Source organism: Arachis duranensis, chromosome 5 (genome assembly GCF_000817695.3).
Source record: "Arachis duranensis cultivar V14167 chromosome 5, aradu.V14167.gnm2.J7QH, whole genome shotgun sequence".
NCBI lineage: Eukaryota > Viridiplantae > Streptophyta > Magnoliopsida > Fabales > Fabaceae > Arachis > Arachis duranensis.
The window spans coordinates 58195781-58208184 of record NC_029776.3 but is presented as its reverse complement, the minus strand read 5'-3'; the positions used below and the strand labels follow the sequence as shown (position 1 = coordinate 58208184).

Below are 12404 nucleotides of genomic sequence, written 5' to 3'. Positions count from 1 at the left end.
TATAAATTACAATGGTTAGGACAAAAAAATAAAAAAATAGATTTGTGATTAAAAAGTCAAAATAATAAAAGAATTAATCAAAGAATATAAAGTATAAAGAATTAAAAACAAAATAAGATAAATTATTATTAAAAAATAATTCAAAGGAAAAAATTGTAAAGAAAAAAATTATAAATTAATTTTTACAAAGACATTGTCACAAAAACTGTGAAACATTAGGAAACAAATAAATAAATTGTTAAAAAATCATATATAGGATGAAAAATTAATATAAAACAAATCAATACGACGAGATCAATTTGTTAAAAGTAGAAATAAAAAGAAAGGAAATTAAAAGATGACATAATTTCAGTGGTTCTTTTTTTGTATATGAAAATAAAAGTAGTGATATACCTTAATATTGTAATTTTTGGTATTTTTAAAAAATGTGGAAGATACACAAATTGGAGGGTCCATTTCTATACTTTAAATTTTTTTATTTTTTTTAACAGAAAATCTTTCGATTCGATTTCTGTACTCTCACAAATCCGTCGGTCTGATTTCACAAATTTCTCAGTCCGATTTCTATATTATCATAAATCGAACGGTCTGATTTCTGTACTTCTCACAAATCGGACGGTCCAATTTTTATTTATCTAATTAAATGGTTCCACATTTAAGAATAACATCCCATCAACTCACATTTAAAAAAAATACCTTTGCTACTCCAATACCAAAAACAAAAAGTTGTAATCTCAATTAAGTACACATGAATGCTACAAAAAAAAAATAAAAATAAAATGATATAGAAGGTACAATATTTATAATCATATTCATGTCATATATATTCTGTTATTAATTATTTAATAATATTAAATAAAGGAAAAGTCTAGGGGGCCAGCAGTTTTATTGAATTTTGACCAGCATATAACCAGCAGAGGAATGTGAGCCATTGGATGAAATCTCACACCAATCTCACACCATTAAATTATCATTGATGGCTAGTTGATGGCTAACAATCACAAAAATTGCTGGTCCCCTAGCATTGCTCTAGATAATAGGTATTAGATATGTACGAATTCTTAAGTTTTAAAACAAAAATCCTTCTAGCAGTTTATTTATAAATTGATTAAATTCAATTTCTTAAAAAATATAATAAAAAAATAAAAGTCTAAGAGTCTAATAACACCGGAGAACACGGTCGGTGAATGAACCAATGTCTTGGTGTCTTCTACTTTTCTTTCTATGTTCTTTTTGTGAATTAAACAAAAAATTATTTATTTACCTTTCTTATTAATATTAATATTATTCTTTAAATTCCTGTATCTCTCTATCTTGCTGGCTTCTTGCGCGTGGTGCTGTAAGTTTGAAGAGACTATGAAGATGAAACACTGAAGCTTCAAACTTCACAAACACAAAAACACTTCCTTCTTCTTCGCCCTTTCATTTCTTTTCTTTTCACGGCAACTTCAATGCGCGCGCCCTCTCTCTCTCTCCATTTTCCGCCACTTTACCGAGAAAATTTCGTTCAGGTAAACCGATTTTCTCACTTCGAGTTCTACTTGACTAGTGCCACTCGCTACTTGTTAATACTCAACATTGCAATATTTTTTTATCTTCACTCTGGTCGCCCTATTTTCCACCGGAATTCCACTTGATTCCTACATTTTTCACTTTTTCTCCTTAGTTTTGAGCCTTTCGTTTCCGAGATTCTTTGTTGATTTCTTGCGCTGTTCAATCTGTGTGATGCTTTTGTTGCTTAGCTCTGACACTGTTGAGTTTGTTCTGAGATCAGGTAAAGATTTTTTATTTTTTGCAATATTTTCGTCCGAATTATTAGTTATTTATAATTTGTTTTTTTAAATCTTTTTGTACATTTAGGTTATGGTTCATGTTTCCGCACAGACGCATTTAGAGCTCTTCACCTTTTCTATTTCTTTGTATTTATTATTTTTTCTTTTGTTCTTTTGGTGTCCGTAAAGTTAATTATCGAGCATAATAGGAAAAAGTTGCATTGAGTAAGATCGGATTTAAAAATCGGAATTCATTGATTGAGGGAACGGTTCACCGCTTAATTTTAGTGGTTATTTAACTCTAAATATCGCATCATTTCATCATTTGGTATTTTCGATTGAATTTTTATTTATATGATTTTGTTGGTAATGAACTATTAAATGTAGCCCTTGTTACATATTAAGTATTCTGATTTCGACTTTGATTCCTACTAATTATGACTTTTTAATATCATTGACCACCTTATTATAAACACAAAATATTACATTGCTATATTTGACCAAATGAAATGGTGGTGGGCTGGGGAGGGCATTGACTACTGAATACTTATTTGTTATTTTCATTTTTGGTTTGAAGTAAGAACATTTTTCTTTTGTAAATTGCAGATAGAAAATATGAAAACTTTTTCTTTAAGGGTTGCTAGCCAATAAACAACCGAAGTCATGATCAACTTTCAAAACATGCTTCCAATCCAAGGCCTGGTGGTTGGTACTTGATATCAGTTAGGTAGTAGATTGAAACAAAGAAGCAGATCTTGCTGTGTTCGCATCAAGTATCTTAAATCATTTATGGTTTCTGCCTATTTGTGCTTCACTACTAAGGCAAGAAATTATGCAAAGGATAGTGATTAAGTCAACAGTGGTTTGCTGTCCTTATGACTAATACCGTGTTGGTGCAGGGCTGTTGCTTCATTCATAACATCATCAAAATGAAGAAATTGTATGGAGGAGTCTTAATTGCTTCATTGTTTATGCTGTTTATGCTTATGATCCTGCGATATGGGGTCATGAAAAATCCTATCAGTGAAGCTTATCCAACAATACCTGTCTCCCTTAATGTTAATGGTACTAATCCTCTAGAATGGATAAAATCTATGGCTCCTCCTGCCGTTCGCAATCCAGCTGTTACATCTCAAGTTATTTCTGCTGATATTTTAGCATCTAGCCTCTTTTTGGGGAGCAACTTTTCGAAAGAAGAGCAACAAGCTCTGCAGACACGGAACCACTTGAAACACTTACTTGATCATGCTCAGGGTTTACCTAATGCAGTAGAAGCTATCAAGGAAGCTGCGGGTGTATGGAATAGTCTTATTTCTTCAGTTGAAGAGCAAAGACAAGGTTATGCAAATGATAGTTCTAGAACAAAAGAGAAACAGTGTCCCCATTTTCTTAACAATATGAGTTCCCCTGAACTCAGTAACAGTAGTTACGAACTGCAAGTACCCTGTGGACTGACACAGGGTTCTTCCATTACTGTAATTGGCATTCCAAATGGTCTTCTTGGCAATTTTCGGATTGACTTGACTGGAGAACCACTTCCTGGGGAGCCTGACCCCCCTATAATTTTGCACTATAATGTTAGGCTTCATGGTGACAAAATCACTGAAGATCCTGTAATTGTCCAAAACTCCTGGACAGCAGCTCATGATTGGGGAGGAGAGGAGCGTTGCCCATCACCCACTCCTGAAAAGGTTAAGAAAGGTGAAAATTCTGCTCTCACCATTGTTTCATCATCCATATGAATTCATTTCATTGTAATTGAAGTAAAGTTCTTGTCAAGATTCTGTCAATTTTCTTAATATTTGAGCCCCATAGGTAATAAGTAATAGCAAATGTTTGTCCAGTGATGGAGAAAGTGATATGCATATTCTAAAGTGACACACCATTTTCTCGAAAAAATTGATATCATAGTATGTTAAAAGATTTATCTATTTTATTTTACCAGTCTTTTGCTTCTTAATTAGTTCTTTATTGTCTGCTTGGTTTTTGCTAATGTAAGAATTATGTATGGAAAATAATTTGTAATTATCATTTTTGTTTTCCATTTTTTTTTAATTGGATGGGAATTTGGTGTTGATGTATAGATACCGGGGACTAGCATAATGGTCTGTGTTTAGCACATGAACATACATTAATTATGCTCAAGCATTTCTCATTCTTGCCTAGATCCTTCCTTGCCCTCCACATTAATTTCATGTTTCCCTTGCATTTTGGCAATACCTTGTCCTGCTTTTCTTCACTGCAACCTGTCCTGGATGTTTCTTCAGTCTTCACAATCATTTTCCTTTTCTCTGCTGCTAAATATAGTTCCTTTAATCATTAAACATGTTTCACCTTTCATAATGATGTAGCCCACTTGCCCATCCCTACATGGCCCATCCTTATTGTAGTATATACTTGGGCTGAGGACCTATTGATTTTCACAAGGTGATTTTGCATTTCTATTATTAACTTCCATGGTTTATTGTTGCTATTTCATTTGGCAGTTGATGACTTGGAAGAGTGCAATAAGATTGTAGGGAAGAACATAAGCCAACATTACATGGCTGGCATGCATTCCCACACTTCAAGTCAATCTTTAGCAACAGAAGAGCACTCAAAACAGAGTAAATACTTTCCTTTTAAGCAAGGTTTACCTTTCGTTGCAACTCTTCGAGTGGGATCAGAGGGAATTCAGATGACAGTTGATGGAAAGCACATAACCTCATTCACTTTCCGTGAAGTACTTTCTTTCACTCTTCCTTCTGAATCCTAACTTACTGAATACCAGTATTAATATGTTAACTGACTTATCTGGTTACATTCCAGACTCTGGAGCCATGGGTTGTCAATGAGATACGAATTTCAGGGGACATCAAGTTAATTTCTGTTCTTGCCAGTGGTCTGCCCACATCAGAGGATTCAGAGCATATTGTCGATCTAGAATCACTAAAAGCAAGTCCTGTATCAGCACAGACCCCATTAGATCTCTTCATTGGTGTCTTCTCTACTGCGAACAATTTCAAGCGTCGGATGGCTGTTAGAAGAACCTGGATGCAATACAATGCAGTTCGAACAAACAAAACAGCCGTGCGCTTCTTTGTTGGTTTGGTGGGTGTTCCTTATTATTTTCTCACATAAATTGTGGAGAATCATTTCAGTATATAAAAATTAAGGTTTCTCATCTATTGTGAATTGATTGTCAAACTTCGTAGTTGCCTCTTTAATAAGCATATGCCATTTGGAAGTTGTTTCTATTCAAGCATGTCTTCTTGCTATTGTTTACACCATCTTTTCTTTATAATTCTGATGAAGATAAGATGATCCTATCGACATTGCTATGTGAATTTTTGCCATAATTTCTCCTGTTTGGTTTGATGCACAGCACAAAAGCCAAATAGTAAATGAAGAACTATGGAAAGAAGCACAAACCTATGGAGACATACAGCTGATGCCATTTGTTGACTACTACAGTATTATAACCTGGAAGTCTTTAGCTATTTGCATTTTTGGGGTAATGTCTAATATTTTTCTTTTAAGTTGGAGAGTCTCCCCAACTTCATTGACATGATCTCTTCAACAGACGGAGGTTGTTTCAGCAAAGTTTGTCATGAAGACAGACGACGATGCATTTATTCGAGTAGATGAAGTGCTGGCATCTTTGAAAAGGATCAATGTGGCTCATGGTTTACTATATGGACTTATTAATTCAGAATCTCGACCACACCGAAGTACTGATAGCAAATGGTACATCAGCCCAGAGGTATGTTCTCCCTGAAAAAATGCATATCACGTCTATGTGTTGTTTTTCGCTATCAGTTTCTGATCATAACATTCTAGCTCATATCAATGGTTATTATTACTGATGTAATATGTAGTACCTTAATGACATGGCTTCCTTTATACATAGATCTTTGTTGGATGTAATTGTCTATGTTCAAGTATATATTTCATTTACCATTGATAGATAGATGTATGTCACTTATCATATGCTTGGTGATCAGAAAGTGATTATCAGAATACTTGGTTGAGTTCGCAGAAACTCGAAGAAACTTAATATTTGCTTAGAAATTAAAAAAAAATGCTATTCATTGCCTTTTTCTTGGCCTGATTATCAGAATACTTGTTGTCTATTTTGTTTACTTTCATCTAAGTATCTATCTTGTTGGCTGTTGTGCTAAAGGAATGGAGTGAAGCAACTTATCCTCCTTGGGCACACGGTCCTGGCTACGTTATCTCAAATGATATAGCAAGGACAGTGCACAAGAAATACAGAGATGGTCATTTAAAGGTATATAATTAAATCTATTACTTGTTAAAAGCTACATGTAAATTTTATGTGTTTGATCTCAAACGTATTGGTGACACATGTGAACACTAAATTTCATCATTGTGTGGCAGATGTTTAAACTAGAAGACGTTGCAATGGGAATATGGATTGCAGACATGAAGAAAGAAGGTCTAGAAGTTCGGTATGAGAATGAAGGCAGAGTCTATAATGAAGGTTGCAAGGAGGGTTATGTGGTAGCTCATTACCAAGGTCCTAGGGAGCTGCTATGTTTGTGGCAGAAACTTCAGGAAGGAAAAGGTGCCAAATGTTGTGGTGATAGATGACTGCTTTGCACGAATGAATTTTTTCCCCGGAGTTTATAATCTCAATTGGAAAATTCACTTGACGGTGTTAAGTATAGATTTTCGCCATTGATTTAGTTGTCTCATGGGATCACACCAGAATTGACATAAGTCAGTGGTCGAAATTTACGCTTAATATGGTTAAATGATGATCCTAATTGTGAGAATCCATTTTGTTTTTCCCACTTTGGATGGCATAGGCGACGAGTTTGTATGATAATTACTAGTTAGTGTAGTTAGTCTAGCTCGAAATTACTGATAATGGTCAATATTAGGGTTTATCTTTTTAGTCATAGATTTGTTCATTTTAGATGTGATATTTGTTTGTTACCTGTAGAGAGGAAGAGATTTGTATAGAAGCGCCAAATCAGAAATAGGTAAATTAGGTTTCTTCGCATTAGCATCAATTTTTTTAACGGTTACACCTCATTGTAGAAAGAAACTCCTATTTTTTAATCTTACTGGAAGTCGTCGTGCCATGTAGCAATCTTACATCTGAAGTATGTGGATAATCTTGTCCGAGTAACACGTTGCTCTAACCCAGCAAAGATTTTAATATAAAAATGCAATGCTCATCTTTTGATAGCATCTGAGTATATCTGTGACATTAGTTAATGTTATAATGCAGGCATACTAAACTAACGCTACTAGTTACCAGGTTCACAACATACTACTTATTATATGACACCATAAGACATGATAAAATATGTTGTCAATAATCTTTAATATTCTAATCGAAGTAGACATGAGGCTTGTTCTAGGCTATTTGTACATTACTGTTTTGATTTAGATTCTTTTTGCAAAACATTATGAATTATTTACTAGAACTATTCAAAGAATTTTTTTTTCAACCTCTCGTTTTAAGGAGGGGAAAGGAAGAAAATAGTTATGCCATAAAGTATGTTCGGTTGAGGATAAAAGTAGGATAAAGTTTTATAAATAAACTTTGAAAAATGCTACTTGTAGAACAAAATTCAGTCTTTGGTTAACTTTTAATATTATTTAATTTTTTTTATTAAAACATATCCTTATTTTTTAGATATATATTTATAATAAATTTAATTTAAATATTAAAAATTAAAATTTCTCTAACTTCATATTCACTTAATAGTTAGTTATTATTTCTTTCTTTCTTTTACATTACTTCATATAAGAAACACGGGCACGGATTCGGTGTGCAAAGAGCTTTGGCACACCAGTGCGCATCGCACTTATCTTCGGCTGACCGGTGCACCATTAGCTGCTGTCCGTCGGATTTGTCTCGGTTTTTTAATCCAATGGTAGAGATCACCCTTTCTCTTCCCTCATTTGATTGGTTAATGGATATCTTGTGTCAGAGGGGCTATTTTACAAATTCATTTTGTTGCTGGTTAGTTTTGTTAGATCTGAAAACTATCTGGGTCTATGTAGAATTAGTTAACAATTTTTAAGATGGAATTATTTTAAGTTAATGACTCTGCTTTACGATTAATCAGAGACGATTGGGTTGGGCTGGGAAGGAAGGAGTTTCATCGTTGAGAATGTTTGACGCATACTAGAATCACGCCGACGTTTACGTTTCCGTCACCGACCATCAATGGAGTTGTAGGAAGTACCCCCTACCCCACCCCCTTGCAGAATCACACTGCAAAGCTGCCTACTCTCCGAATGGCGTATCTATTGGCGTATCGTTGGTTCGGTGGATGAAGATCTGCATAGTGTCCTCGCCGGATCTGGATTCGATCACTGTCGGATAACAATGAGTGATGTTTTGGCTAGATGTATGGCTTTGTCGGAGACGTTGAACAAGGATCGAAGCGGCGTGGAGATGGTGGGCGAGAGGATGACGAGGAGAGCACTAATGTTTTTCGGGTCGGGCCGGTCAGGTTGGAACACAGTTGGTTGGATTTGGCTCAATCCAGATGGGCCTCTACCTTATAATTTTTTTCAGAGACCAATGATGGGCTCAAGTGGTGGGTTATTAATAATTTTGTTAAAAATGGATGACTGGTCTGGTATGGTCCAAAAAAAAAAAAACTTACACGGCTGAAGAAAGAAGAGGAACACCCAGTACTTCCGTCGGAGGTGGAATTGACATGGGCGGAGCGAGGAGTTTTGCCTTCGATGAAGAGGAGAGGAGCTTCGATTGGGGTCAGGTATTAGGGGTTGGGTTGCTAGGCGAGTTCGAGTTTTAGTTTTTAGGTCGAGTCAGTTTCTCTGGCCCAATACCAGGTAAAAAAAATGTTATTTTCCAGCATGACCAAACCAAAAATAAATTTTAAAAACCGTAAATATACAAAAGAAAAAGTGTAATTATGAACAACTTACCTGCTTTCATCGACTACATCAATCCGTCCATCCATCAACAGGGCAAGGCTGACAATACGAAGGGATTTTTCACTGACCCACTCAAATCGAATGACTGATAAGATTAGATTAAGGCTATAATTTAAATTTTGAATTCATTCGGTGGTTATCGCCTTTTTTAGAAATCCGGTTATTTCCCTTGGTAATTGCACCCACATTAATTCCCAATAAATGCCCAGTCTAATCAAGTTTAAGGGTTATTTATTAAAAAGAAAAAAAAACTTAAAAAGGCGGGAGGTGTTTCACCAGATTAACGCGTGTACGTTTACGTTTTTCACTCCCCCCAAAAAAAAGCGCGTACTTTTCAAAGAAGGGAATCCACCCAGTACCCAAAAAAAAAGGTAACACAAAAACAATTATTGCATGTATAATTACTAATTAGTTGCAGATACGCCAAATGAAAATAATGCAGAAGGGAAAAAAATTGATTAGTAGGTCTTTGAGAACCCACACATCCAATAGTTGGCGAAAGGCACCGGATCACGATTTGGAAACGATAAATGCTAACAACTCAAGATAATTCCCTAATTATATATCAACCGCTCAGATGACTTGTTATATATTGGATGATTTACATCCCCCGTTTTTTGCTTAGGGCTGTGAACTATCTGATACCGTCACAACTAATTTATACCAAATAGCCCAGAAAATTGTTAACTCTGATAGTCAGTGGAGAGTCATCGGAAAGCGTGTTTTGCGTATGTTTGGGAAATATACATTTCAATTTAAATCAATTCAAATTACTACTAACAAGCAAGGAGATGAGAAGATATTTATAGTTAACCGCATCTGGATTTCTTGTCGTGTAATAGTCACTGGCGATGAAGGATAAACTGATTAACAATTCAACATAAACAGATTTTTTATATTAAATCGATGAAAGTAGATATAATAATCGCTACAGAGTTTAAATTAGCATTTCATAAGATCAAAAGAACGACGAAACAAACAAACCAGATAGATCATTCAAGGCTTTAGTCATCGACAAAAAACCAAAACAACATAAAGATGTCACCCATGTGAACCAGGTCAAATATCTCCGTCACTGTCTTCACCCTGCTCCGGTCGAACGCCTGCCTAGCGGGACAAAGATTTCTCCTTGACCTCCAAAACATCGACGACACTGTTTGCCAGGAGACGCTACTTTGAGCTTTCCGCCATTATTTCGCTTGCTTTGTCATACAGTCAGCGAGCGGCCGCTTCATACTGTTGCAAGGTCCTGCGAAGCAACTTTTCCTCCCAGCGTCATGCCTTCTCCTCTTCCTCCAGTTGATCCGCCTTTTTCTTCAATTTGACCATTAAGTCTACGTTCTTGGCATTGACCTGGAAAACTTCATCTGTCACTTTTTCAAGCCTAGCCTCCCATAACTCCTCCCTCCTGACAAGTTCGGCCTCAACGAGGTCAAAATCCGCGGACTTTTCATTTGTACGAACGATGTTGATCAGATTAGACATTGGCTCTTCCGTGAGGTCGACAGGACTAAAGGTGGGGTCGGTGACGGTCTCCTTCGACATTTTCTCATAAGTACACAGTGGAGAGAGCAGTGGAGGGTGGCAGAAATAAGGAAGGGGATAAGGATAGACGGAGAGGTGAGAGAAGGAGTTACGGCAGAGAAGAACTGGGAAAAAAGCATTGGGAGGTTTAGGGTTTGTCATTAAGGGGCACGTATACATATACCGTGTAAATTGGGAAGCTTCGTCGAATACTTTTTTTCGTAGAAAATGAATGATTTATATTTAAACTAGTTCGATGGAAGAAAAAAAAAGGAACATTTTGCGTTAATATAGTTTTAAATTTGGTTTTCAATTTCAATGCTCAGCTTTAATAATTACGTCTAGGATCTCTTCGATTCACGTGCCAAATCCACAGATGGAGCATCAGTTACAGTGGGCGTAAATGAAGGCGTATGTGGCACGGTACCCGACTTATCTGGTAAGGCGTTTTATAGTATATAATCTCCCTCCCCAGCATTCCGTCATCGCGTCTGGTCTTCCATGCTAACAACGCAAGATAATTCCCTAATTATGTATCAACCCCTCAGATGAATTGTTTTATATTGGATGATTTACATCCCCTGTTTTTTGCTTGGGGATGTGAAATATCAGATACCGACACATTTAATTGATACAAAACAGCCCACAAAATTGGTAACTCAATGGGGAGTCGTCGAAATGCGTGTTTTGTGTATTTGTAGGAAATATTTATTTCAATTTAAATCAATTCAAGTTATTACTAACAAGAAAGGAAATGAGAAGATATTGATAGTTAACCGCATCTGGATTAAACGAAATTATATTGACTACGAAGCATAGAATATAAATCTACTGAAACAATGGCAATCAAAATGGAAATGACTCAAATTTTGTTCTTGACGTGTAATAGTCACTGGCGAGGAAGGATAAACTGATTAACAATTCAATATAAACGGATTTTCGATATCGAACCGATGAAAGTAGATATAATAATCGCTGCTAAGTTTTAATTAACATTTCAAAAGATTAAAAGGGCGACCTAACAAACAAACTAAATAGATCATTCAGGGCTTCAGGCTTCGACAGAAACCAACACAACATAGAGATGTCACACATGTGCACTAGGTCAAATCTCTCCGTCCCTGTGTTCACTCTGCTCCGGTTGAACGCCTAATGGAAGGGACAAAGATTTCTCCTTGACCTCCAAAACATCGACGAACCTTTGTGCCAGGTCACGCTACTTTGAGCTTTCGGCCATCATTTTGTTTGCTTTGTCATACATTTGGCGAACGGTCGCTTCACACTGTTGCTGCTCCCTGCGCAGCAACTGTTCCTCCAGACGCCGTGCTTTCTCCTCTTCCTCCAGTTGATCCTCCTTTTTGTTCAACTTGACCATTAACTTCAACCTCTCAGACCTGACCTCGAAGAGTTCCTCTGATATTTTTTCAAGCCTAGCCTCCCAAATTTCCTCCCTCCTGACAAGTTCGGCCTCAACAAAGTCACATACCAGGAACTTTTCATCTGTACGGACGATGTTGATCAGATTGGACATCGGCTATTCCGTGAGGTAGACGGGACTAACGGCGTGGTCGGTGACGGTCTCCTTCGACATTTTCTCGGAAGTCCACAATGGAGAGAGCAGTGGAGGGTGGCAGAAATAAGAAGGGGGATAAGGATGGACGGAGAGGTGAGAGAAGGAGATACGACAGAGAAGAATTGGGAAAGAAGCATTGGGAGGGATAGGGTTTGTCATTAACATGCACGTATACATATATAGTGTAGGCCCTATAGTGTAAAGTGAGAAGCTGCTTCGAATACTTTTTTTTTCCATAGAAAATGAGTAATTAATGTACTTCGTCTTTTTTGGAAAAATAAACGATTTATATTTAAGGAAAAAGAAGGGATAACAAGTTTAATATAGTTTTAAATTTAAATTTAAAATTATTTTTCAGTGTTCAGCTTTTAAAATTACGTTTATGATGTCTTTGATTCTCGTGCCAAACCCAAAAACGAAGCATCGGTTACAGTGGGCGTAAATGAAGGCGTATGTGGCACGGTACCTGACTTATCTGGTGAGCCGTTTTGCAGTATATAAGTTCACTACCTAGTTTTACTTCATCGCGTCTGGTGATCCATACTAACGAAGGTCCTCCTATAACCTTCCGCTTCCACCACGTATTCACTAAATTTAAATCAAATAGG

The 12404-nt window shown here is 36.4% G+C and overlaps 1 protein-coding gene across 4 annotated transcripts; it reads left to right on the top strand.

Annotated features, from left to right (window-relative positions):
- Positions 1-1299: 1299 nt before the first annotated feature.
- LOC107488954 (beta-1,3-galactosyltransferase GALT1) lies at positions 1300-6979 on the top strand. Of its 4 annotated transcripts, XM_016109738.3 has the most exons (10): positions 1494-1511; positions 1667-1774; positions 2379-2594; positions 2672-3473; positions 4259-4494; positions 4581-4862; positions 5137-5265; positions 5335-5514; positions 5935-6042; positions 6153-6979. In XM_016109738.3, exons 3-10 carry the CDS (start codon positions 2562-2564, stop codon positions 6363-6365), a joined length of 1983 nt encoding a protein of 660 aa, XP_015965224.1. In that variant the 5' UTR covers positions 1494-1511; positions 1667-1774; positions 2379-2561; the 3' UTR covers positions 6366-6979. The 4 variants fall into 4 exon arrangements, with proteins under 4 accessions (XP_015965223.1, XP_020998210.1, XP_052118158.1 ...); XM_016109737.3 differs by lacking the exon at positions 1667-1774 and having other exon boundaries at positions 1300-1511; XM_021142551.2 differs by lacking the exons at positions 1667-1774; positions 2379-2594 and having other exon boundaries at positions 1300-1511.
- Positions 6980-12404: the final 5425 nt, after the last annotated feature.

Coding starts and splice junctions, on each gene's coding strand:
- LOC107488954 (XM_021142551.2), top strand. CDS start 1,452: ATGCGCGCGCCCTCTCTCTCTCTCCATTTTCCGCCACTTTACCGAGAA. Junction 3,474..4,258: donor TCCTGAAAAGGTTAAGAAAG/GTGAAAATTCTG, acceptor TTCATTTGGCAG/TTGATGACTTGGAAGAGTGC. Junction 6,043..6,152: donor ACAGAGATGGTCATTTAAAG/GTATATAATTAA, acceptor ATTGTGTGGCAG/ATGTTTAAACTAGAAGACGT.